The sequence below is a fragment of the Anopheles marshallii genome, chromosome 3, assembly GCF_943734725.1.
Source record: "Anopheles marshallii chromosome 3, idAnoMarsDA_429_01, whole genome shotgun sequence".
Classification (NCBI taxonomy): Eukaryota; Metazoa; Arthropoda; class Insecta; order Diptera; family Culicidae; genus Anopheles; species Anopheles marshallii.
Window position 1 is genome coordinate 4,791,789 of NC_071327.1, and position 26,146 is coordinate 4,817,934.

Consider the following 26,146-nt stretch of genomic DNA (forward strand, 5'->3'; position numbering starts at 1 on the left):
AACTTCAGACTTTTCTCTAATGAATTGGCGCAGAACAATGATTTGTTAAATTATTTACAATTGGTGTACCTGTAATACAAGTTTAATAACGTTCATACTTAAATGTTATAAGACAAGTTTCCCTTATCTGCTCACAATGTAGGCCTATTCAATATGCAGGTCTCGCAATTGGAATAACAATGACAAATAAGATGACTGTTAGGTGTTCGGAACTTTTACAAGGCGTCCTGTTTCTGTGTGAGGACTCCTATCCACAGTACATGTAGTTCCTAAAATCCTAGGAAATTTTATAATTTTTAAGTGAAGAATCAGTCAATTCGCTTACAGGGAGCAATATTATTTCCATTTTCTACTCCAAAGTTTTGTTTGTTTTACGAATAATATAAAAGCAAAAACAGATTTGTAAAACATTTGAGGAACTGCATTTGAAATCCGTTTTGTTTTTTAGATACTCCACTATTCGATGCACCTGACCCGAGAACTCACCTACTACATAAAACGAGATATGTAACACCACCAGCGTTACACAAAGTGCGTCGATCGATACCCAGTTCGTGTGTTTCTTCCCTGCACGCGTAGTTGGCCATTTTTGACAACAATTGCAACCACCGCGGGCTAGCGAAGGCCACACCGAAGGCGCCCACCATACCGTGCGCAAGATTTGGAATTCCAAAATGGCTCGTTTACTGCATGCCTGTTGTTCTTCTTCAACTCGCTAACGAAGTACTGCACGCCCCGGGCCAGGCCGGCCGGGTGTGTAGTGTATCCATTACACATAACCGAGCTGTATACACGATGGTAGTGGTATGTGCGAAATATAACGCGTTCAGTGTAGCGTTACGGCCCGAAACGAACCGTCAAGGATAGGATATAGAGGCACCGATGAAGGCTGCGTTTGTTTGAAACGTGCACAAACTGCTACCTACCCGTGCTTCGGGGGCTAATGTAATGTTGGAAGAATTATTGCGTCTTACCCTACCAACTGCTTTCGCGCACGATGTTGATTCCCACTAAAGGGTTGAAGGGCTGATCTAGCTATTTTTTTTTGTAATACAAACCACACACGTCAGGGATGACGGTGCCAAACGGAAACCGATGAACGCAACTGCAGCTGGGCGTAGTGAGCGATATGCAACGTGAAGGTAGCGTATCGTTTTCCCGATGCGACCCACTTTGGGACGACTGCTCGGTGCATTGCTGGGTTGTCCATCAAATCAAGCATGCATTTTTACGAATGCATAAACTATCATTGCACCAGCGGATTGCGAAACATTGCTTTCCTGTCATGTTTACCGCCCCTAAGCAGGCTACGTCGATCGAAGCTGCTTGCAAAAGAGGCACATCACCAGAGTGAGAGGGTGAGACACTTGCTGGTACTTTCCTCGGCAAAATGGGATTTTGCAGTTGATTCTAGCTGATACAGCTTACTTCCTTGTTTTCTCACAATACGACCTGCAATGAAACACAGTCGCATCGATTCGCGTATATTATGGATGTATGCTATGCTGCTTCCTGACACTCTGCCCATATACATAGCCACCACCACTGTACACCTCCCGTATATTATGCTTACGCACATGTTAATGAGCCCACAGCTTTGGTAATGATACCGCAGGTGTATCATCCATGGGAGGTTTTTCGCAAGGGCGAAAGTTCCGGTACTACCATGAATGGCGAAAGAAAAGCTCGCAGCCTAACGTTTCTCCTTCGCGGGAATCAGATCATTGCATTGACAGACCACTTAGCAGGAGCTGTAATTATAAAAATATACAGTGTGTTTTGCATGATTATTTCCCTCAAGAGAAAAAAGTAAAACAAAATCCCAAAACACACTTGCTTGGAAATGTCTTTGTTTGCCATTTTCTTCCCAGTCATCACTCCCGTTTTTTTCCATTATGGCGCTACACAACAGCACCGGTGCGCTAGTGCTCTTTGCATACTAATTACCTTTTTTCGCTCCCGTGTTGCTTTTCCATTTCCGTTCGGTTGCTAAGAGGACTTTTTTGCTTTGCCAGCATTCAAACAAAGACAAATCAAAGAAACCACTGAAATATTACGTTCTGTAGGATGGTGTAGGAAGGAAGGAACTTTAATTGTGGCACTGCTTTAGTTGGAGAACAATTTAAAAAACCACCAAATTACGTTTCCAAAGCAATTTCATTTGCGGGTTTCTGCAATTCGTGCTTGATTTTTTTTTGTAAACATGTAAAAGAATAATTGTCCATTCATTTACGAATTAGATTAACTCAAAGAAACACATAAGCAATTGCAAGTTAATGAAAAATGTACACATCGAACAATTGAATTTCTTCTGAACATTCCCCAAAATGCTGGAGCAGAAGACACAGAAGACAGTCTTAGCTGGTTATTTCTAGCTCTGTTTTTTAACTTGATAACTGAACAACAATGTAGACCTGCAAAGAGGACCACAATCAGGATGAGATTTGCTACCGATGCACAGGGTCATCTCAAGATATTGAGCTCACGATTGAAATAAAAATATTCAGCACCACAATCTTCTGAACGTTTAATTACTTGTTCAAAATATTTTCACTTGTCTGAAGCTTTTAAGCCATTGTTTTTGCATACCAGCACGAACGAAACCATCCTTAAATCTTTGTTTCCACCCGTAGTATACACACTGTACAATGCTCCGTTAAGTACTATCAATCAAACTCTTATCGCGCGAAAGCTTACCCGACAGATCACTTATTCGTCACACGAAATGTGTGAGAGCGTGAACATAATTTATGGTCACATGAATATCTTCAACTGCAAATCATTTTCTTTCCCAACAATCGTCTAACCCTTTCTCCCCGCCATCTGTTGCCCATGGATAACGTTGCTGGCAATAAATAAAAGCGGCATTTTAATTTTTCGTCAACCACCGATGCCACCGTCGCGCTTACACCTCGCCCTGAATTACAGATTTCCCGACGGTAAAATTTGTCACCAATCTCTCAGACGCTCTTACAGACGGAGGACCACAACAGTGAACCAGAGCAGCAAATAATGGTAATAATAATAACGAGTAGCTTACCGGGGTTTTCGTGACACCATATGGACATGCAGCGAACTCCCGTGTTTGTTTTGCTGCATAAATTTGCAACCATTTTGTCACCGCGCACGTCGTTGCACCGGGTGACTGACGGTGCAACTTATTGCTTTTTGCTGCACCTAATAACCGCAGATAGGACGAGACGATCCGTTGGACATTGTTAATCGTTTCGGGCTTTTTTTTCTCTCTCTCTATTTGCTTCCGTCTAAACGATCGATCGAACGGTGGGGATCGTGAGTGAGGCAAGCGTTTGCCGGGTCGTGGTCTGTCAATGAAACGCTCCGTACGATGCATTTTGTTCGTGAGGAAAAATTCATATCTACCTTTCTAATCGATGCGAGGCTACACCAGTTTTTATCATCTTCCTATTCTCTCTTTCTCTTTCTTACTGCTTTGCTTTCAGTGCTTCAAAGACTCAAGGGTTTCCTTCGGGGATATCTGCGGACGGAACTTAGAAGAGAACGGCTGCTTGCTTGTGTACAACGTCTAGTAATTGATACGTTTGAAAGTGGTTTCATTTAGGTAATTACAACGTAGGCAATATAAAATCAATTTAATAAAAAAAACGTACAGAATATAATGGAGTGTTACTTGGAATAAACTAAAAGTGATAAGCGTATTAAAAAGCAACGTGCGAATAGTGAACAAATCGAAGCATTAGAAGCAATAAAAAGTAATACATCAAACAGTGACGGTGTGATGATCGACTGCATTTGTGCATTGTGACGTGATGATGTGTACGGGTGCGAGTGTCTAACAGCCTCGCTCAGGTGAAGGGCGCTTGGTTTGGTCTTCGACATCACTTCAGCTAAGCAACACAGACAGCGCTGGCTTCACGTGGAACCGTGACACCGTGGGCTAATTGGTAGTGCAATTGTGCAATCACCTACAATCGTGTTGGGCAGTTGGAAGTGCAAGTGTTCACCTGAATCTGTCGCCGCCGAGAATGTTACAGGCGAGGAGAAGCCGTCGGCCTTAGCCAACTCAAGATCAGTCCGACTCTCTGTGTGTGAGTTTGTGTGTGTGTGTGTATTTGTGTGTGTGCGTTAGGCCACCACTAAGCTCCAGCTCTATCGATGAACTTCTAGAAGACCCTTCAAAGGTCCACCCAGGAAAATCCCAAGCCGCAGTGAGTTGATGTGTCTCGGTGTCTGTGCGTGCCTGTGCTTGTGACAGTGTCCGTAATCTATTCTGCCCGCGCTCGGTGCTTGACCATCTGTGGTGGAAGCGGCTGTGTTCAGTGCAGTTGGCCGGTTCGAGCGCAATGGCAGTATCCTGCCCGGAAGTTATGTACGGTGCATACTATCCTTATTTGTACGGCCGTGCCGGACCGAGTCGACCATTTTATCAGTATGAAAGGGTAAGTGCATCTCCAAGTCACTTTTTTATAAGGGGGAAAGGCCTTTATGAGCCACTGCTTTTGTTGTTCTACAAAATTATTAATGTTATCACAATTAGATACGGAGAAATACACATCGCAAACAGTTCAAATTTGACAGCTGTCAAATACGTTAAGTAGTGGGGTAATAGTGCCGAACCAACTGGTTTTGTTGCTCTACTGGTAATGTTCTGTCCTATTGAAAACCATGAAACTGCATTACCAAGAATGTCGACATACGCTTAAAGTGCTTAAAACAGTTAGTAACAATAACCATTATAACTTCACAGATACGACTAATGAAGTCATAAAACCGGTTCTTGATAAAGCAATAGTACTTTCAATAATGATTTATTGTTACGAGCGTTCAATGTGGGCAGGCACCATCGAATGGGGCAAGATTAGAAACTAATTAATCACTTGCGCCATTTAAAGATAGACACTAATTTCACCTCACCGGAGGCTAGCACACCATTTGCTGCCAGTGTTTCGCTAGGCGTTTTCTTTTTTTCCATCCGTAAAGTTGTTTCTTAAAACTTCCCTGTACCCGATGCCGGTTGGGTCGATTTATTTGCTTCTGTAATGTTGGCTATTGGCCGCCTCGCGCTTACACCCAGCCACGGTGAAGCAGGTTTTGTTCGTCCAGTGCTGCTTGTGAACCAGTTCCGGCAGCGACGGCTGCATGCGGTGCCAGTAGCGATATGGAGATGTTCAAGCGATGCTGCGTAAAGATGCTACCGGAGCGATTAGTCGCGACAATGTTGCTAACCCGTTTCCACTACCGGTTATCCGCAGGTTGGCGGAAAGGGGTAGATAAAGGGGTAGTGCGTCATGCCGTGGGGTCACAGTACGTCCAGTACGCGGTGGTGCACATCGTTCGGTGAAGAGTCCAAAACAAAGTTGAAGGTCTTCATGCAGTTTATGGCGGGTTGCATTTCATAAATCACACAGTGCTACCGAGCTTCAATGTTACAATTACTCCACAGCAGCTATTCATCGGAATGATTGCATGCGAGTGTTTTAGCTACCAATGTACGAGACGCCGCATAAATCTTGTAGAACGATTCTAGCAATTTATGGCACAACTTGACAATTTTGCACAAACTGCTTGCCGGCGATGATGACGCGTATCTTAGAAGGCAGGTGATAGATGATAATATAAAAATTAATTGCTATTTGTTTCACTCCCATTTGGATCCCATTTATGTCCTCCCAATGGAAATGGAGTGGCATGGGTTTTCGATTGTACTGAGACGAGATTGTGGATATACGTCGCGAATAACGTTAATATGTTGCAAAAGTTAATAAGTTTAAATCTCCACGGGACAGTCGTATCTTACCCGTTGAGTATCACGCAAAACTCGTATTTCTCTAATGCATGCCTGTTAGACCTTGAGCGTGCCGATTACTCGCAGTCTCTCTGTCTACACAACATAAACCGATTCAAGCATTGCAAATATATAAAAAAAAACACCATTCCCATACAACTTTTCCTGCAGTCCCCAAAGGCATAATGCAATGGTGCAGGTGCATTTATCGCTTTTTTGTTCAGCGTATCTCGTCGCTCGGCCACTCGATGCGTATAATAACAAACCTGCATTCGTTACGCACCTAAGCTGCCACGTTGGCTCACGCACCCGCCAGAAGGCACGCCTGAGAGCGATCCAGCCTTGCCCCCAAACGGCGATAGGGGCCTCGTTCGAGCTTGCAGAAAGTAATGAGCAAACAACGGATGGTTGGGTTGGTTCAGTGCATAAAGTGTATATGGGGGTGGGAGGGGGGGGGGGGTTTGCTCTCTCCCTGTCCCAATCTCACCCTAGATCGATGCACTACGGCTATTTATCAGTGCGCTCAACAATTCCACTAATGTTGTTTGTTTTTCACTACACCCGGGAGTGCGATTGGTGCCGCCGAGGTAGGAGAAGCGTTTGCGGGGATTATTTTTTTTTCCATTAGCTAACGATTTCGGACCGATCATGCCACCGGGCGGTGTATGTGTACGGATCGGTTTCGATAACCGAATGCGCTGGAATGTCTTGTGTGCATTTGGCTAATGAATGATTGGGCGTCTCCATAACACCATGTGCGTATTGCATTTTAATTTAAATGAATTTATATTCTGCCCTTCGTTGAACGATAAACCATGATGAAGCGGGCGTGCAGCGAAGGCACGAGAGATTTATCAAAAAAAAAAAAATAGAGTAACAATAAATGCATCCTCAGCGTTTGTACAAAAACAAAGCAAAACAAAATATCAAACAATTTGTTGCACCTGAGAGGTTTGTTTTGGAAAGGGCCATGAAATATACCGACAATTATGTATTTTAATTTATCAAATTTACTGCCTCATTTGGTCGGCCAACGGTAGCGTTTGGCTCAATTGATACAATTTATGACGGCGCATAAAGCGGGAAGAAAAATCGGTACCGGTTGCCGGTGGGTTAATTTTACAGAATTGATCACGAGAGCTCGTTGATTAAATTGGAACGCGCTGGTTGGTTGTGGTTAATTGTGCCTGATGAAGGTAGCGCGCTGCCCGAGGTGTAGCTTACACATATTTTTATGCGCTGTGTCAACAGTCCGTCCGGCTTGCAACAAACAGCCATGATTTACTCAGATTACCATCGCACGGTTCGTTCGTCTCGTCTAGGAATTGATTAAATAAATCTACCTTTTAAATGGTTGCACAAGCGCTGAACGACCAGAAGCATAATTCTAGCTGCCTGTCATTAGCTTTGCACGACATCCCCCGTAAGTCGTGAGATTTGATTGATGTTGCGAGCAACGGCCCTCCAACATGAACCCTCTTTGACCGCTGTGAAGTTGCAAAACTTCACACGCCTTCACTTCAAACGTTAAAGCGAAGCAGCGACCGGCGAAGACGTTGGTTTAGTCCCCGTGATCCTTTGCGTACGGGAAGCGCTCCCCGAACCACGGCTCAACATTCGCCATCTCGCGGTGTTTGCTGCTGGTCGGAACCGGCCACCGAGATGGTATTAATATTTAATGAGAAAATTAATTATTAATTTCACCCAGAACCCAGCACAGGAAAACGGCCATTTTGATGTAAGCGCACCACGACTCGTAACATCATATTGGAACAACCCACCGACCGACCGTCCGTACCCTTGTTGGGGAATATAATTGCACTTGACTTCTCGGTAGCTCAACCCATCGGGACCGGTGCGGAAGGGAATTAATTATGCTCTAATTACGGACCACCGTAATTTCCACGAAACGTGCGGCGTGGAGGAGCAACACTGGTCAGGAGGAAGCCATCTTCGTGCGGCGCTGTGAATAGAGTTTTCAGCTCGGGGCTCGGAGCGGATGGTTCCCGACACTCCCGACTATCGCTATATCGCTGCCACGCACACGCACTAGCCATTGTTTGCTAATTTGTCCTAGAACTGCGGGCAGCGGTTAAGTTTTGCGGGTTACAGGAAGAAACACAGCGAGAACAGGAGTGTATGTGTGTGTGTGTGGCTGTGATAAACATACAAACGGTCCTTTGGGGTTTGTGGTTAGTAGCTAGACAACTTACCAATCAACGGATTTAACAACGGTTGATAAGACTACCGGGAAATGCGTCTGATCTGAGTCATAGCTGAACTCATTGAGCAGGGCAAGAAACCGGAATGTTGATGAACGATCGACACACAGCCGGCAACCGTGAAACTAGTGCGGGAAAATGTGCATTTTGCTGAGGCCACACACGTGGAAACTACCGAGAGGTAAACAGTCAACCCAGAGCGAAGAGGAAAAAACCGTGTGTGTTTAAAAAACGATTAAATTATTCATTCATTGACAGGAAGCTCGAAGCACAGACGTGCGGTCGCTGAACACGGAATACGGGAGGAAATAATTACAAAAGCTAAACATGACATGGGTGGGTAGCATGGGAGAAGCGCTACTATTTCTGAGCACCGTGATGGTTTGGATTATAAGTAACGTTGTTGTTGGCTGTGTCTTTGCTGGGAAATATTAGAGTGCTTACGCTGAATTACACAATACGGGTGCAGTCGAGATATGATCGGGAACTGTGGAAAGATGGTGATGTGAAAAACATGTTAAAACTTTGCTTACATTGTAGTTTTCCCTGGACCAATGACTTCAGCGGATCTCTTCAAGTCTAGCCTAGCAAAACACCGCAAGTTTGCTTACCAAATACTAGAATTACTGCTTTATATTAAATTAACTTTGAACCAAAACCGATAGTACGGCACTTCTTCCAGCGCATTTCGGCGAAGATGATGTTTACATTCGGTGTACTGTCTCTACTTGCCAAGGTGTCTATATATTGAAACAACTACTTATTTTTTATTTCACGGAATTTCATCAGAATCCAATTGTTCTTTAATTAGTCAAAGTCGTTACTAAATTTCTATAATTTTAATTGTACAGTGCAATGAAAGATGATATCAAATTAATTTTACCACCATTGGGGTGTTGAATACAATTGTCACTTATTGTAAACATTCTTGATGAGGTTATACCACCTACTCGAATAGTTACACGCGTGGAAGATGCCATCCAAATTTTATTACGCAAAAATACTCGGGGAAATTGTTTCTTACAAGCTAAAAAAAACAGAATGTGCGTATTGTATTGTGAAATTGTGCAGAAAGATATTTCCCTATTGTGTTGTTTGTGATGGCATTTGATTCAATAGGTAGGCAGATATTTATTACAAACTCAATTTGATATGTTTTTCGCAAGCAATCCCGAAAATTGTAGCTGCACAAGACCGAAATCGCATTGAAGAACGCAACACGTTAACTGCGAACGGTTTGCAATTCCGCGGACATTCTTTCGAACAATCGATTGCGCAACATCTGCTGCATATGTTGCCACTGGTGCAGTTTGTTCATCACTCTAGGAAGTAACTCCTTGCGCTTGAAGAAGTTCTCTTCCGGTCCGTCACGTTGCTGCACCCGACTTACCACATCGTAATCCGGCTCGTAACCGATCATACGCAGGAAGTGATCGAACTGTACCGAGCAATAGTTCTGATAGATCATATCGATCTCAAAGTTACGTCGCTCCTCGTGCGTCATCGTGGCATCGTCGCCAAACGCCGTGCGGAATATCTCGTCCAATTTGGAGATGTGTGGTTTCACCACCTCAACCGGCGGTTCCTTGCGGCGGAGCCGTGAGCGCGGTGGTTTAACTTTGTGATCCGGCTTCTTGTAGGGCGGTGCAAGTCCACGGCGTAGCTGTACCGCCAGCTGGTTGATTCGATGTTCCTCTTCCGCCGCTCGGACCGCTTGAATCGTGCGCCTTCGTCGACGGAAACGCACCTTATGTTCGATGGAGTGTACTAAAGCGGCGGGCATCTGATCAAAGTCAGCCAACAGTTGCAAGACCATTTCGAAAATGAACGCAAAGCATGTGACACCGGACAGCTGAACTGTCGAACCATCGTCACGTTCTTGCGCGGGTCTAAGCTTACTATAGACGACCGTAACCAAACTTTCTATCTCCCGGTTTTGCACATTGTGGATGGCTTCTTTAAGCGGCCCTTGCACCAACTCATCGAACAGTAGTTTTAGCTCCACGGTACGCTTCTCATAGAATTTGCGCCTTTCATCCATGTCCCGTATGAAGCGACGTATGGCTTGAATTTGGTTCGCAAAGTTTCGTTGCACTTTTTCCGATTCCGTTTCAGCATTCGACTTTACCCAGTTCATGAGGTCTAGTCGCGACAGCAGCGTCATGGAGTTGGCATTCAACTCCTCCACGCCGTGCAACAAATCTGCCGCACTTGCAAAGGCTTCGTGTACGGGTTTATTCTTCGCAAGGTATTGGTGCTCAAAGAATCTCTTCACCGCCCAGATATCGTTACCATCGTCAATGTTACGAATATTAACCACATCGCGGCGACTTATCGAAACCGGGTAACTCTCGAGTTGCCCGTGATCGTCCTGATGTATCCAGTCGTTGCGTTCGCGCCATTCCTTGGGCATGATGAGGTAGAGGAAGTTTTGCAGCTTCAGTCGCTGTACCCAGATGCTTTCCAGCCGCACCACCTGATTCCACAGACTGGTCATACGGTTTTGCAGCGCTTTCAGCTGTGTTTCCATCTGGGCAGAAGTTTCAAAGTATGGTTTCACCGTGTCCAACACTCTCATGGTTGCACTGAACCGCTCTTGCCGAATTGTGCGGACAGCTTCCCTGAGCTCGGTGCAACGTTCCGCTAGCTGCTGGTAGCAATCGTTCTCGATGCGCTGTTTGCGCGTCTGTCCAACAATATACTCCTGCCGATAGTACGTCTCGAACAGTCGGCGTCCCGATTCGCGTAGATTATGGATGGCGTCGATACGCAAAAAGTTTCGTATGCGGGGCCGGTATGTTAGTTCGTTGCGATAGTGTGCATCGAGCTGGGTAGCCAACCGGGATGGGAACTTTGTTGATTTGTTCGGTCCTAGCATTTCCTCATCGAAAGGAAGCTCTTCAACGTGCAATCGTTGCTTTACGTCCTGACAGCCCCGGGAGCGTGCCGTGTGAAATCTACTTTTTTTCGCATTTCGCCGTGCAATATGTTTCGGTGTTGGGACCACATAAGGATTGTTATAATCGTCCTGTTCTAGCAGCTCGTTTTCCTTGCAGCTGCTAAGTGCAACCGATTCTTTCGGGGAGAGTTCTACAGTCTCTGGTGAAATGTCTCGGAAGAATTCTAGTGGAAATTTTCTCCCATTCAACATTATAAAGCTTCCGCACGCATCACTTACACACTCGAGCGTGGAGGCGTCCGATGGTGTTGCCTGGGTCAAGTTAGGTTCGGCCGCTTCCTGATGTAGCCAATCATGTTGTAAATTTCGAAAGAATCCTTCTTGTAGAATATCTTGATATTTTGCTCGCAAATTTTCTATCCTTTGCTGAATCGAATCGACAGACGGTGTTTTTGATGTGCCCGATCCTTCCGAATCATCGGACCCTTCGGAGGAGGACATTTTGCCGCACTTTGGACTTGTCACGACTCTGTCAAGCTTGACCCGCGGATTGCTTTTCTTGTTTAGAGGAATAATCGCTTTCGGTGCCAGCTTCATGGCATGCTCTGTTTGAGTCGTATTGCGCAGCGTTTCCTTGGAAATAGCGGAAAACACGACAGAACAATATTCTACGGATGACGTTCGTAAATTAGTAACCACAAGTCTCCCAAAGCTTGTGTACTGCAGAACTGGTTCCTGTCTTTTTGCTCAGTTCACGCTAATAAGAGCAGCCGTGCTAATGATATAACATTTTCTTCACAGTACATACCAGTGTAAGCATGCCATTCGACAAGCGCGAAAATAATTGATCACTCATATCGTATAAACTTCTCCCGCTACAGGAAGGGAACAGCCGTATAGCGAATCGAATGTTAGCAAATAAATACTTTGTTGCTTCCCGCTATAAGGTTGAGGAATTTCAACATTAATTTCCAGTTTCGGTGAGCAAGATTGGGAAGTGCCGTTCACTCTGTTTTAAAGCTATATTTTTCTTAACTCTCGGGAAGCCTTACGCCGGTTGTCAATCGTGTCCAGCTTGAGTTTGATGAATTACACCTTTTTAGGATACGTATCGAAGGTGGCATAACTGGCGGTTTATAAACTGAACCCTTCACGGTGCATAAAGCCGAGTGGAATTTATGCAAAAACTTAGTACACTCGTCAAACATCAGAACACACGAACACGTACTGTGGAGTGCTGTAGTAAAATCGAACGAAAGGAATATTCCACCGGCCCAAACAGTGCACATATGTGCAGACATTTTCACTTCACCGTCTCGAGCGAGTAAGTCTCCAGGCAGGTCTGCAGACGAGCGCAGTGCATGACCACGTTTGGATGGTTGGGCTTAATTAATTAATCAAAATTCTTGATGCCAGGTTGCTGCTGGATGGATAGTACGAAGTTCCTATGGAACGTATCCATGCTATTCGTAGAGCGTGGACTGTGAAATTTATATATTTTTTATTACTCTTTCTCGTACGATATTGCCCAGGTGTCGTGTAGTGATCTCCATTTTTGTAGCACTATTGAGATGAACCGCCGCCGGGGTGCAAGCGAGTGCTAGCGTATCACCTGCTGGACAAGCTTAGAATTCCATCTTCGAGGGACAAGATTCAGTTGCCAAGTGTTGGAAAGCTAGCCGTTGCGTGGTAATTCAGCGTCACGTTCTTCGCGATATCTCCTTCAAGAGATCTGCGGTGGTAAACGAAGGTAGCGCATGAAGGAAGAGGTCGGATGTAGTAGAGGTATAGAGAAGTTTGATCGTTTCATCAATTCAAGGATTGGCACCTGAGTCTTATGTTTATGGTGTCGGGGTCTCTTGCGATGCAGACTGGCAAGCAGATTCGATGCACAAGATCGATCGCCGCCACCATACAATACGCACCCAGCTCCATATATGAATTGCAGATCGCCGCCTTCCGCCGTTGTCGTTGTCCGTCTATCAAGTGGGTCTTGGAGGTGTTTGTGGCCGTGTCACTGTACCTCGTTTTGGGTGGGGAGATTGCTTTTCGGTAGCCAATGGTGGCGGTGAGTGACAGTCCGCACGTCAGGACCATTCTCCCGGTGACAAGTGGTCTTGGTTGTAGGAATGGTCCCTATCGGCAGATTTAATATGTAACATCGTACCTTCCTAGAGCACCTAATACAATTGTGGGAAATGAAATACTCATTTATTTCCTCTCGAATGGTTTCAAAATATCGAAATTATAGCTCTTTGATTTTCAGCGAAGGGTCTTTTAAGAGCAGCCATTGCATGCATTTAAATGTCTTATTCGTCATTGCCTTGTTGGTGCGTGATGCGAAAACATATGGATAATTTGTTCTACGGAGCACAAACCCAAGAAAATGTACTTGTTAACTGTTAATTGCTGTTTTATATGTTCTAGCTTTGAACTCTATTTACGCCAGCAAAGGGATGTCCATGAAAGATATACCTAGAAACATGAAGAAGAATTCCCCGTGTCTCCAAGATTCCGAGAACCGTGAAGCAATTCCTGTCCGTGAATGAAAGCACCAGCACGAAGAAATCAGTCAAACGATATGGTTTGTGGATAGACTGTTGTACGGGTAACTCCATCCGTGGCACAACCTGTACCAGCCGGCAGAAAACCAGTCCTAAGGGAATTCAGTTGATATCACTTCTCTTTTCCGTGCTGGACCTAAACGATACGAGCCAACAAGATCTCGTGGCTAGCGTATTACTGCAGTCGGTAGTTATGTCTGATCAGTCAATCAAAAGTGATTCATCGTAACGTTATTGTGTGCATTTATTGCTTAGTTTCGTGCGAGTGCTTAACTTACTAATACATTCTTTTTCATATAGTTTTATAAAAATTATTCAGAAGGGAACAGGTAAATTAATTCTCGACGAAAAGACCACCTTCAGGTCACTGTGTTACTGGTGACGCGAGAAATGTGCCATCGTCTAAACTTTGCAGAAACCCCAATCAATCGATCAAGTGATTCGTTATCACTTCCATCGAACCTTTCATCGCCAGACATTGGGCTCCTTTTTGTGGATATTATGCCGCTTTGGGATCCGTTGCAACGCGTTCGGTGATGTTGCATCCGTGCGGTTGGTCATACGCGTCATCTCGTTCGGGTGCTCCGTCGATGGCCCGGTTCGATGGAATAATCAATTCAGCTCAGCCACCGAGACGCACCAGATGCGGGATGACCAGTTTTTCCTGCGCTTCCCGCGACGGGTGCTTTTCGCGAACGGTGCGTTCTTCGGGCCGGCGGGCAGCTTGAAGCGATTGTCATCGTTTAATCAAGATAATTGACTAATTGACTGGGTTATCGCAAGATGCGAATCTAATTGAAGAACGCGACACACGGCGTCCCAGTGGCGTTCGCCGGGTGCACCTACACGTCGCGTACCTGCCAAGCGCGGGAACACGAACATGCGGATGACATGCTTTAGCACGCAGCATTCTCACCCAAACAAAAAAGCGATCGACCCAGCGGTTACCGCGGACGGTGGACGGTGTTTGTGATTAATGGGTTTTGCTGGGTGCAGCGAGAAAAACTAGACACCCTGGTTGGTGGATGGTCCGATATGGCTAGACTGGTGAAAGTCGCATCTCTTTGTCCGCGTGGAATCGAGTGTAAATGCTTCACTAAATTAACAATCCAACCCGATTGGTCCCTCACGGCCACACAGACCACAGGTCTCGTTCGGTGTCGCTCGGGTCCGTGTCGCTTATGCGTATCGAATTAATTGCAGCGTGGTTGTGCTGATTGTTGATTTGATTAGTCTACTAACTGCCAAAGACCACCACGTCTCGGGGGATTATTTTTGAAGCAAGCAGTACAACACATCACAACCGCAACAGTAAGTTACCCATCAAGCCGTCTTGTGCCTTCCGCAGTGTGGTATTATTCTCGTTTGTGCATCTTACGTTCGGGTCGTGATGGAAATACTAATTTAATCGAAACGCAAGTGCGTTTTGTTCTTGTTTGTGAAAGTGGTTTCTTTCTTCCAACTATTCAATTGACTATTTGCAACTTTCTCCAGATATTTTTGTATAATTTTTGCTCAGCAGTTCAAATGTTTCGTAAGTGCAATAAATCAAATATCAAAGCATTATTGATTCGGGAGCATAAACCATTTTTGGTTTTGGTTCGGCTTCCCGCCGTGTTAGGAATGCTGTCGGTGGGCAGTCAATATAAGGAATGAAGGCGTTTGGTTCAATATCAGAACTCATGCTGCTTTTAAACAAACACCTGCAGAGTCTCCGAATTGTGTTACCTGTGTAAAGGATGATTGATACTGAACGATAGATAAAGAAGAATGATTTATGAATTCTAATCTGTATATAGTTCAATCCATTTAATGGGTATGGTTTTGTTGGAAACTGTTAAAAAATTAATTACGCAACATTTATTATCATAAAAAAAGATGTAACTAACTTAATTCTCTGCAGTGATCGATCGACAAAAAAGAGGTTTTATCATCGTTGATCGAAATGCGATCGGGATGCGCATCGAGTTTCGCATCGATGACGCACTCCACACATGCATCACGGGGGTGCATCGGTATGTGGCATGGAATGCGATTCATAAGATGCTGCTCCGTGTGACCAGGCGGGTAAGGAAAGCCGAGCAACAACAATAAAAAGTGTAACAAACCTGCCTTTGTCGTCGTCATCGTCGTCGTCGTCATCACATCCGTCCGGAACCTCCAAAGTGTCTCAAGTCCGCATAAATCCACACAACTCTCCGGGGCTTGTGACGGTGACGAGATACACCTTGAGCGTGTGTGAGAATGGAGTGCGTTTCAGTTATTGATGGTTTTGTCGCTGGTTCCACCTTCCGCGGGCGAGACACTGCTGGAATGCGGTAAAGGTGCCAATGTTCGAGCGCGATTCACGATACGCGAGTGAACGCAGGAACGTTTGTGGCATCTTAAACTTCCGTTTTTGCGATCGTCGGGTGGTTGGCTACCACCCGGTGTTCCGCGTTGGGGTCCACTCCGTGGGGGATGCGGGTTTTATGTACGTTGGCATTTAGAAAATACACCCTCATTATGTTGTCATGCGAGTAAGGATATTCATGGCCGGTCCGTCCATTGCAAGACGCTTGTATTTCGGCCCTTTTAGCCACGTCACAGCTGATTGGAAGCGGAGTTCTAGAAATGAAACGATAAAATTACTTTAGACAAGAAACTGTACCGTGAAACAAGGGCAATGAAATCGTCCTTAAGTAGTTTAGTTGGGGGTTTTTGTCCATGTAAGAATAGTATTTAATAATAATTATGGTTTTGTTTGTTTTTCATTCGCAGTTCAACCAAGATCTTTACTCGTCGTCTGGTGTGCCGTTGGCTGCGTCATCTAGCACCTCGGCCGGCTCACATTCACCCTGCAGTCCGTTGCTACCTCCGTCGCTACCTTCCAACGTAGCGGCCGCGGCAGCCGCTGCACAGTCCAGTTCGGCCCTTACCTCCTCGGCGACGGTAACCTCCGTCAACCAGACCGCCATACCGACCATCCCGCTAGGTGCACTGCAGAGGCACATTACCAAAGAGGAAGACATCAGTACGGCCCGAAGTGACACGGAAGGTACGTTTCCCCTGTCCGTCACCCGTCCTTGGGGACAGTCAAATTTAGAACGGTGCAGCCATTCAGACGCACGACGATCGGAACAAAACGAAATCGGAGAAAGGAAAAGCCACAAACTCCTTAGAGGACGGGATTGTGACCCCCATCGTGAACCGGGTGCATCATATATTATTTATGATTCGATGATTGATAATGGTCGAAGGACAATTTATTTATTGGTCTGCCGATCCGGTTCGATGCAGCGCAACCACCACGGTACCGGGAAACACACAGCAGAAAGCAAACGCTGTGCATCTTTATGCGCCTCTGTTGGACGGTTGGTTTTTTTTTGCTGCCTCCATTTGAAAGGGCAGGTGACGACAAGCATGCATGTCGGTGGGTTTTCCGTTTTTCTTGCGCTAAATATGAATTGTTATGATCCACTCGTCACCGGTACGGTTTGCTAGTTGTGCAGGATCACAGGAGATAAATTATGAACCTGAAGGAACAATAAAGCTGCACGGCCATGGTCGACGTGTGCGTAAATATGCGATTGCAATCGTTTGCCACCTATCGAGCTTCTGTTCGTTTGGCAACGTACGCAGCACATGGCACGGGAAGGCAATAAAATAATCGATAGTATAATCAAACTCGGCAAAAAATGCATCCGCCGCATGTCGAAACTGAAAGTGAGTTCGATGGGGACAAATGTTAAGTTTTTTGCAATTTATGCAAGAAAGTGATACTTGCCAGGACGGTGGTTTTGGGCAGATGACAACATGTTGGTTTAGTTGATTTAAAAGAGAAGAATACCAAGACACGCGATGATAAAGAACTGGTACATCTTCAAGCACACCTTTAATTAAACGATTTGCAAACCTTAAACAAGTTAATGGCAATGGTTCGAACCAAATTAATGGCAGATATCACTCTTGCTTTATTATTCCTCCCCATTTGAAATCCATTTAGCTGGAAGATTTTAAAGCACCTCACTTTGGCTAATTAATTGACGTTTAATTATTCTCTCCATCTTATTCGACCCACTGCAGGAACCATTTCCGGTGCACACAACGATAGCTCGTGCTCTTCCGGGCCTGACTCACCGCACAATCTCAACCAGCAGCAGACGGATGCGAGTGGGTTGGCGGCGGCCGCAGCTGCAGCGGCAGCAGCCGTGGCCGGCGGTGGTGGCAGCGGTGAATCGTCCGGCGGTGGTGGAGGATTGATGGCCGGTGGTAGCGGAAATGGTCGGGCACAGTACGTGTCGGCGACGTGTGTCGTGTTCACGCACTACTCGGGCGATGCTGCCAGCGTCGTGGACGAACACTTTTCTAGGGCGTTAAATTTTAGCGATAAGAATAATAAAGGTAAGTAGACGAGATTTGCAGCACGTTCTCGATAGTGGTGCAACCATTTTTTTTTCTGTTGCACCATCTGTTCCGGTAATGTGGCAAACTGCACAATGAAAATGATCTACACGTGGGACTGTGGAGGCGCCTGCAGGAGAATAAGTGAAGACACGAGAAAACACCCATTAAACTAACGATGCGATCCCCCCCAAACGGTGCTTAATTAGCTGTTTATGAGTTTTTATGAGCGCCCTCCGGTGTTTGTTGTACGTAGCTGTCGTAAATATTGTGCGTGTGAGAGGTTAGCGAGTGTGGGCTGCGCTGAGGGCAAAAGGCGTCAGAAGGTCGTAAATATAAATCACAGCACCAGCCCATAAAAGCCGACACTGCGTGCATAAACGCGATGGGGATCGCGTCAACTTATGGCTGAAGATGTTTAGTTTCCATCTTTCGGGGAATGTGATCGTGCCTAGGCGGATGGGAGAAGGCAAAACTCCGTTTGGTGGGCACAAGAACAACCATCCCTTTCGGAAATTGTCGCAACTGTCGGTGAAGATAACATGGTGATGGGAGCTTCTGTTTTGTTTCGTTTTACGGTTTGCGTTTGGTGTGCGATAGCGGATTCAGTTGGTGGGGTTATGTCACCTTGTGTGACGTTAGGCGTTATACAGCCCTTTTAGTGACATTCCCAGCTTCAATCGGGCGCGGGTTTTACGGGACCGTATGTTGAAGATGATGTTCCATAAGGTGTTTTCTTGGGGTGATTCGAACAGAAGGGAGTATCAGCAGAAAGAATTCAAACACGAGCAAGATGTTGCGTTTGAATTGTGGTTTTACTTTATGTGACGTCTTTATGGTTTGGCGGTTTTTATACAAGCCACACGACGATTGGGATTGTGCTGTGTTGAAGAGGAATATAACGTGTTACGGGGGCTTATTGAAACCGGTTCATTGTGTTCAATTGTCGTTAGGATGAAAAAATGTGTTTTAATTTTTGTCACAAAGACATTTTTTACGGTGTAATAATCACATGATGTGTTTGCTATAAAATAAAGTCTCATTAATGTAATGCATAGATTTGTGGGCTGCGATTCAATAAACAAACATGATCGATTTAATAGTTAGTGGGTGATTCACACTTTGAAGAATTTTATATCTGACGATCCTATCTGCATCGCTTTGAAGTTTTTCGCTGTTGTCTCAACTGTTCGAGAAATGCTTGCTGACTAATCAATAACCTGGGCATTTCCTGATCAAGACTATTGTCTTTTTGTCAGCAACCATCTCAAGGGGAGAGGGATATAAAAGATTTTTTGCTTCAAAGGGTCAAAGGTGGAATTGTAGGATCAGACGGAGAAACAAAAACCGGAATAATATTCCTGGAAAACCGAACCTTACAATGCACGAAGGAATCTCCAAAACGGAACCACATTTTTATGACCACGAAACTGCTTCCGAACGTCTACGTCCACAGACAGATAGGGGTGTTCTTGCTCTGCGGGAAGTTCGTTTTGGGACCCATGACGATGTAATGGACGAGTTTATTTGTGCTATTGTTCACAACATCTTTGGCCAGATCACAACACACCGGCACAGGTAGGGGACCAGAAAGGGTCAATGATTTATTAACGTACAAATGGGACAATTATGAGTGTACTGTGATATGCTCAATATTTATCACGAACAATCAAGAGTCCCGCGGTGCAGCTGGAGGCTGCCTTAATTATCTAATGTAATTTCATGGCGACATGATGTTTGGCCTTTTCACGATCGTTTGTGGAGCTTGTGTTGGACAACAATTTGACACAGTTTACAATAATTAAGTGACAACTTTTTATTTTAAATCAGATATTCTGTAAGTCCCTACTGTCCTCACTTATTTTTATAATATCTTCATAGGTATCTAAACTTTCTACTGTTCAAACAAATCTTCAGACTAATTACTCCATAAAATTTCCCTAACAACTTTATTAGCAAATAAAGAAAGTCGGTTTAGTACGAAAGGTTCTCCAATAGCGTCATAAAATTTAGTCTGATTTTTACGATGATCCCCGAAAGGCTTCACTTTGTCCATTTGTGCGTCCATTGAGAAAAATGGGAATTAAACGAGAACCTTGCACACTTTCTTTGATGGCCATTTCTCACGAAGCTGTTTGTAAACAGGTGTGAAACGATAGCCGTCAGTTTAAACGAAGTGCAAACCATAAAATTTAACACTGCCTCGAGTTTTATGAAGGTAGCGATACCTCGGGAGCATTAAATTCTTCGGTGCACTAGTCTTGGAAGTGCGCACGGTAGGGTTGGGGATGTTGTAACGATAAAATTGTAACAATTTTTATAGCACACCTTCGCTATTGTTTGTTGCGCGCGAGTTGCAAATGCAGCTGAAACGCATCCGGTTTGCAGATTGGTACAGTAAAACCGTTGGTGGGGCACAACGGACGGACGCATTTTAATTTGAAGTTGTTGACTCAATGCTTTATCGCTGTGTTTCAAAGGCAATGGGTTAATTTTTCCACGGCCAATTTACGGCCGGGGGCTTTTCCGACTCGCCACCGAGGTGAGTGATGCGTAGGAAATATTTTAATGGTTGTTGTTACACATGCAAAAACGGGCGTATTCTTCACAGGTAGATAGACGTTTGTGCGAAGTAGCGAGTTTGTGTGGAGTGGTAATAAAAATTAAAATTCTCCATTACTTCGCTCAGTAACCTTACGGGCAATTGAGGGTAATGGCATTTGGGGGGGAAAAGAGGGCTGTACAGCGCATGCTTAATTGTGCAACTATTTTAATGTGGCCATTTTGATTTGTTGGACTTCGGTGCGGACATCTTTGGCTAGGGGGGAAACTCTTCTGCAATGGGTTGTGCGCTAGCAACAGTTAATCTACTTGTAGTCCACCGAAACGCAGGACTTTGCTCTAGTTCGGTGTAATAAATGGAGGAAAAATCGAAGGAAATCTGTCCCATCCTTTCACATCCAGGTGAGCGATGTAGAGATTTGCAGGAGCTATCTAAAGAAGGTTGCTCAGCTCTTCTACCGCAGACAGCGAAGGAGATTAAATGGCGTCATTTAAATTTAAATTAAGATGATTAATGTCTCAGTTGGGGAGTCGCCGGAACGATGTGTCGCGACCGTGTATGTGACAGGGTAGAAAGTGTGTGTTCACTCGTGTATTACCCCACCTTGGAGGAACTTGTTGCAAAGAGGGAAGATTATGTGTAGACGGGAAGATTTAAATGGTTGCATGATAAATGGCGGCAGCCGAGTAAGCATCAAAGCATCAAAACATATGTCCACAACACCACAGCACCACGGTACGGCGGGTAGGTGGCAGTGCGTTGTTTTGGCTACACTTTTGCTTGTTTTGATTCTGGTCCGTGCGGCTTTGGTGTGGTGGTCGCCCACCACCGAACCGGGATGCAATAAATGCTTGCAGGACCAACAACGCGGCAATGCATAACGTCGTACGGATGAGGAAGCGAAATAAAATGCGCGACTTATTACGCAGCTCACATCGCACAGCCCGTAAATTATCTCTAATGATGCAAATTAAACTGATGATAATTATTTGTAGTCGGATTTGTTTTGTTTCTGGCTGCTGAAGATTTGATGCTAGTGGAGGGATCCTTTTGCCGGGGATTTGTGAGCCACTAGCGGATAGGATACTTTATGAATAATGTGTTTCTTTTCTGGATAATATCCTTTGCAGCTGAAACTTTCCAGACAGAGGGCGTCCAGTGGCTGACGCTGTCGCATATTTTGTTTTAACTTACTTAAAAAATCCCCCAAAAACCATCACCGCGTGAGTCAGCGGGTTTTATCTGTTGTCTCACTTACTATTTTTTTTTTACTACGGATTGCCATTAGCACTATTTTTGAGCGCTCATCTTCCACACCCGAACTCTTCGAGCACCAGCGTCCTCTCGACACCCGGGGAATAAGAATTATTTCGTTTGCCCAAACGAACTCGTTATGAGATAATTAATTCATTGCGTTCGGTTTTGCTTCCGATTGCGCCACTCGTGGCTGGTTGGCTGGTGTCCCACGGCCCGAAGCCGGACGTCTAATATGCGTTGGAATGTCGTCTTACTGCAAGCCGGTGCGGCGTGTCCCGTTTGGATCTGGCGAAGCATCGCGTGATTCGTCAAAAAATACGCGTGCAAAGTCTCGAGTCCACCCGACGCAGGGCGACACATCTTCGCACCAACACGGTTGTGGTATCGGCCGGCAAAGGCTGAGCAGGATGGCAAGTGTATGTGTGAATATTTGAGTGTAGCAGGTTAAAATCCCTTTAAAATTCTCTAGGCGTTAAAGACAACATAATGTGAACAGAAATAAAGGGAAAAGATGTTAATGGAATTCGGTTGCAACATACAGTGCGTGATAAAAGATTGATGCAGGTTCTGGGCTGAATCTCAGACAGAGTTTGGCGAGGGTTTAAGTAGCGCGCAGTTTACTCTTTAATGTATTCTTTTTTCATACAATTAATTTAGGCTTCATTTAATTGTTTTGTTATCAATCAAATCGACGATGAAAGGAATAATGTCTTCACGAAATGCGATGTGCAAAATGTCTGTAGTTTTACAGACGTCAATCGATTACGTTGAAGCATTGTTAATCCATGCTCATTCAAAGTCGATCGTGGCCATGTAAGTGGATGAAAGATACATCTGCTTTCGTTGATGCATGTTAGTATATGCTAATTGAGGTCTGTTCCTGTTTATTTTACCTAGTAATTAGTGATTTTTTGCAAAGGTTTTTGCATCGCAGAGTATTTACTAAAACGTGTCGCTTTACTTTTTTCACAATGATTTAATGATGCAAAGTTTTCGAAAATTTCTTAGACCTCGTTGATATATAACTGGCAGTAAATTGAAAATTAACTCAACAGTACCAATGCTAGGAAACTTCACATGGCCTTCCCCGAATTGTGGGCGAATTTACGATGCATCTTACATACAACAATCACCTTGAAGACAACAAAGATGTAATCATAAAGTAGATAAAATAGTCGATCTACGCCGTCGGACGTCACCGATTGTTCGTCCGTTACCGTTGACGAAAACAGTATTGCAACGGTGCTACTAGGCGTGCTCATTACCTTCCTCGTTCAAAGTTCAATCTTCATTCATTCGCGAGCAAGCGAGAGTTGTTTAAGCGACGCGTGACTGATGCAAATTCCTCAGATCGTTGGGCGTTTTGTAAAAATTCACCCAAAATTGCATCGTAAATTTTGCGGTTGGCAAAGCGAAAAACAAACAAATCTTCGCAACCCTTTCCGTTCTGGGCGAGTTTTTGGGGAGCGATGTTATTCGGTTTGCCACGCTAGATATGCAACGGTAAGTGGCAAGCGAAGAGGCGATGACGCACAGCGGGACGAAATTATGTCTGGCGAACTTAATTTAGTCGTTTGCTCTTTGATCGAAGATAATAAATTTAATTTCTTAGCTACCAATTTTACGCTAAAATAAGTACTGTGCACACACGCCCTGACGGTTTTCGCCGTCGAGCGACGGGTTTTTCTGGTTGGAATTCGTCTAAGTATTGGTACGGTAAACCGGTGAACAATGCAGCACGGCTTGGGCCAAATTTCATAAGATCGGGGAGTTTTCTCCCTCAGGGGAGAAAGCATTCACCCGTGAAAGAAGAGCACGGTGTGGCCACTACTCATGGTGCGAGTGTACACCGCCCCGAACTGTCGGGAGCATTTTTCCGCAGGAGCTGTTCTTGCTGCTGCTGTCGCGCATCTTTTCTCCAGCGCACACATCGTTACAGGCAACCAATTTCTCCCGTCGGGCATCAAAAAGTTTTCCAACCGTCTTGTGGCCGGCGTTGTGTTCCCGAAGTAACTCTTTTAATTATGGCATACAAAATAAAACGAAACAAAATTAAAACTGTAAACCCCGTGTCTGCCACTGCTATCGCTCTTCACATCAAGCGCTAACTTCATTGTTGTTAACCCTGCCGAAGAAAAACGTTTTAATGAAGGAAGGATTTTCCACCGGCCTGGCCACCAAAAGGGAGGTAGTACAGCTTACAGGGAAGATGTTACCTTTGTTGCCTTGTAACCGGTGTTAGGTCTCGTGTTTCTTCGTGGCCATGGAGCATTAATGCTCTTTAAGTAACTACTTTGAAGGGAAGATCGTACGGGGAAATTGTTCTAACTTCATTCTAGCCCCAGCCATTCAACGGAATAGCTCGAATTCCATATCGATCAAACGGAGTAAGACGCATTGCTGTTTCGTTTCTGTTTGTTGTGTATTTTTTGTTTTTCGGGAAATTGCTTTCCCAACAGCAATGAAGGAGGGAGTACCTTCGAATGGATTACCGGGCGGGCCAATAGCATCTGTGATCTTTATGGTTTCGTTTTCCCGTGGTAGTTTCATTACTACAAGATCGTCCGAACAGTCTGTCCCAGCCAAAACTCGTCAGCTTTTTCCCGACCTGATACACAAGCTGATGTTGTTAATTTAATTTAAAGTCCCGGCATGGACATGTACTCCATTCGGGCGCTTAGAAGCGAAGCCTTCGACCCTTCCTGGCGCACTCTCGCAGATCGGAGAATGTGTTTACGCACACATTCATTGTTCATCGGTTTCGGCGCACTGTTAGAGATGGTTTCTTTTTTGTCTGCGTCAAATGCGCACGCGAAAGTAACGAGAGAACATTAATTAAAATTTCATTGAAAACTAGACCAGCAGTTGGGACAACGAGATGTGAGTGGTTTATTTTGGGGTCCGTTCAGTGCCGTATTCGTGCCGCGTGTGTTTGCAACCGTTTTTCGATCAGTTTTAAATTTAGCTAAGGTTGTTAAGAATGGGTTGAAAGCGATGTAAATCATTGTGCATGGTGACAAGATGACGGCGGTTTCGTAGTGATAAACCCGAGTGGAATGTTCTGGGTTTTTTCAGATCGTTTTTGTTTTAGTTTGCTTTGAAAGAGCTGATGCTTTGTACTTGTACCGAATAATTGAGCATTTATTTCGTGGACTACCTTTATATCTTATTTGTAAAGATCTTCTGATCCTTTTACCAGAAATGATATCGATTCCATATTGACCTTGTTTTCTCTAATTACCTAGGAAGTATATCTTTTTTTCGTTTCATCTGTTTTTTCTTCAATATCCGCAAAACAATAACATTCAATCGACGAAATCAGCAAATAATTCCTAGTGCTTTATCATTAGCCACTTTACAGTTCCAACTGGATGAATTTCCATTCTTGAAATTGCAAAAAATGTAAAATTTGCTATGTTTTGTTTCATAACTTTCCGTTCCGGAGGCACAATTTGACCGAGAAAGCGTATAGGGAAAAGGCAAATTTTCCCGACGGTGAGTTTGATCATTTCTTTTTGCTCCCCTTGGTTCGACAACGGGCGAGCGAGGTTCAAAAATCTCCGTCCGTGTCGGCATGGCAAAAAGAGTATTTGTTTTCGACCCCGCGTAACCATTCCACCCCCGGGGTGGCCATTCTTTTATGGCAATCCTTTTAGTTGGTGGACCGAGCGCGAAGGATAAAGCACAAAAGCGAGACGATGGAGAAACTGAACAGAGGTATTAAGTAAATCACCCGATCAAGAGCGATTACATTGGAGCGATTGAACGTGGATTGAACCGTTGAACATGCCTGCCACGATTAAGCTGCAACACACTGGCCCTTTTGGCTTCGTGTGTCCTTTGTTTGGGCGTTCTGCTTTTTTTCCCCATCTACATCACCTTTACTTCGCGGTTCTGCAATGGTGCGTGGACTGATCGCGATCATCTCGGTTCGATAACCGGGCACATCGTAAAGCGGTGAGCTGATGCTCATCGATTGGGATATTCCTATACACCAAAAAGGCGGTACAGGCAACAAAATGTTGTGAAATAATTTGTTTCCATTTGGTCAGTTTCGCATCAGGTCGCGAAAGCGTGTGACGGAGAATGCCGGCAAGGGGCAAACTCGATTGTTTGTTTTTCCACTACCATCGGACGGGTTTTAACTTCTGGATTTAAGGTTTGTGGGAGTTTTAAAGCTTTGCAAAAAGGGTCTTCAAACATGGGTGGAAAATCCCGTTTTACCGTTGCGAAGAAGTGAAGGTCGTTGCAAGAAAGCATCCTTTATGGAGCGAAAAAGATTTATTCATTGGTTCTTCTCTGTCGGGGTTCTATTACCGGCCAGGAAACGAAAGTAAATTTAGGAGTAAACTGAGTTTGATTATAGTTTGGATATTTCTGGTTCATCAACAAGACATTAAGTTTATTGTTTATATATGAAGTTAACCGTCCCGAAATAACATCTCAACTGAACCTTCCTTACTAGTGAGTGGAAAGTATTTATCTGGCCATGGT

At 44.7% G+C, this 26,146-nt stretch overlaps 2 protein-coding genes across 2 annotated transcripts in view; one reads left to right on the forward strand and one right to left on the reverse strand.

Annotated features, from left to right (window-relative positions):
* The first annotated feature begins 4,322 nt into the window (after nucleotides 1-4,322).
* The window catches only part of LOC128716042 (protein vestigial), a 34,873-nt gene continuing 13,049 nt past the window's right edge, over nucleotides 4,323-26,146 (forward strand). Inside the window, exons 1-3 of the mRNA XM_053810965.1 lie at nucleotides 4,323-4,418; nucleotides 16,210-16,486; nucleotides 17,515-17,832. Of these exons, the coding sequence (XP_053666940.1) occupies nucleotides 4,323-4,418; nucleotides 16,210-16,486; nucleotides 17,515-17,832 (691 nt within the window). The remainder of the gene's footprint in view (nucleotides 4,419-16,209; nucleotides 16,487-17,514; nucleotides 17,833-26,146) is intronic.
* LOC128716040 (uncharacterized) lies at nucleotides 9,209-11,386 on the reverse strand. The gene has a single exon (XM_053810964.1). The coding sequence runs from the start codon at nucleotides 11,384-11,386 to the stop codon at nucleotides 9,209-9,211; it is 2,178 nt and encodes a 725-aa protein (XP_053666939.1).